The sequence below is a fragment of the Lactuca serriola genome, chromosome 7, assembly GCF_051521515.1.
Source record: "Lactuca serriola cultivar US96UC23 chromosome 7, Lser_US96UC23_V15, whole genome shotgun sequence".
NCBI classification, from domain to species: Eukaryota; Viridiplantae; Streptophyta; class Magnoliopsida; order Asterales; family Asteraceae; genus Lactuca; species Lactuca serriola.
The window spans coordinates 89013836-89015212 of record NC_136414.1 but is presented as its reverse complement, the minus strand read 5'-3'; the positions used below and the strand labels follow the sequence as shown (position 1 = coordinate 89015212).

At 45.8% G+C, this 1377-nt stretch overlaps 1 protein-coding gene across 1 annotated transcript; it reads left to right on the top strand.

The window, feature by feature from the left end:
* Positions 1-258: 258 nt before the first annotated feature.
* Positions 259-930, top strand: LOC145064199 (uncharacterized). The gene has a single exon (XM_079011689.1). It carries the CDS (start codon positions 259-261, stop codon positions 928-930), a length of 672 nt encoding a protein of 223 aa, XP_078867815.1.
* The last annotated feature ends 447 nt before the right edge of the window (positions 931-1377 follow it).

The window sequence follows — 1377 nt, the reverse complement described above, 5'->3', positions numbered from 1 at the left end:
TACTGGAATCGGTGAGAGTCTTGGATAATCTAAGAAGCTTATGAGAGGTGGATTCTATTGGTATGTTCTGATTGTTGGCTTGATTGTATTTTAGTTTGGAGATGAGGTCTCAGTAAGATGGTTTAGATTCAGGTTCCGGCTCAGGTGCAGGTGTTGAGCTAATTAGCGAGCAGTTTTGGGGGTTGATTTCATCGGAGATCTCTCACTGTGTTTCGTAGATAGTAGATGAGCGCTTGGGCGCATTATGTAGGGGAGATTATGGCTATCATTGGAGCTTGCACACTAACTTTCCAGGAGTTTCGTGCTTGTGGAGCTCCTTCGTTCCATGGGGAGAGGGACCCCATTGTCAGTAGGAGGTGGTTAGCAGATATGGGTAACGTGTTCAGGATGAGTTTCTACTCCGAGGAGGCGAAGGTCAGATATGCTTCTTGCCTGTTGAAGGATCAGGAACGTGATTGGTGGGAGGAGATTGGGAGTGATTTGGGCGATGATGCGGTCAATGCTATGTCATGGGATGACTTCTCGACCAGGTTTCAAAATGAGTTTGCACCGACTATTGAGGTGCAACAGTTGGCGCAAGAGTTCTGGGATCTTGGCCAGACTACTGAGACAGTGGCAAAGATCACTACCAAGTTTGGGGAGAGGGATTTATTGGTACCTCAATATGTAGCAGACGAGGAGATGAAGAAAGTAAGGTATCATGATATGCTGCGGGATGACATCAGGAAATTTGTGAGTATTTCAGGGTGCGAGACCCTGAATAATATAATTTCTAGATCCCGAGAGTGGAAGATTGATTTGGAGCACATTGAGAAGAGGAGGTTAGATCAGGTGCACATTTTAGAAGGTCTAAGGAAGAGACCCAAGACTTCTGACCAGCATTCGAGAGGCAGCAGGACCAGAGTTAGTGCAACACGTGCGGGAAATTGAACATTGGGGTTTGTCATTCTAGGGGTTTAGGCTGCTACAAGTGTGGCCGGGTTGGCCAAGTCAGCAAGGATTGTCCTCGGGGAGCAAGTACGTTACACTCTCACTGTGATCGAGTGGGCCACAAGAAGGCCGATTGTCCGACGTTGAGGGGAGTAAGAGTGAGCGCGCCTGCTCCTGCTACTTTGAGGATCGCCGATGGATGAGAAGCTAGGGCATGAGCCCCGGCAGAGAAGAGTTGAGTTCTGTAGGTATGTATTTTTTTCCTTCTTTCTGGTAATTTATATCAGTATTTATGGTTGTCGAAATCTTACATTGGTTTGGATAAGCATACATTTGATTCATTTCTTTTCCCATGTATGAGTTACATCTTCAAATATTGTTATATGCCATATGTATACCATGAAGTACTAAGTGGTTAGTGAAAGGTCGATTCCCTTTGTGCTGGTT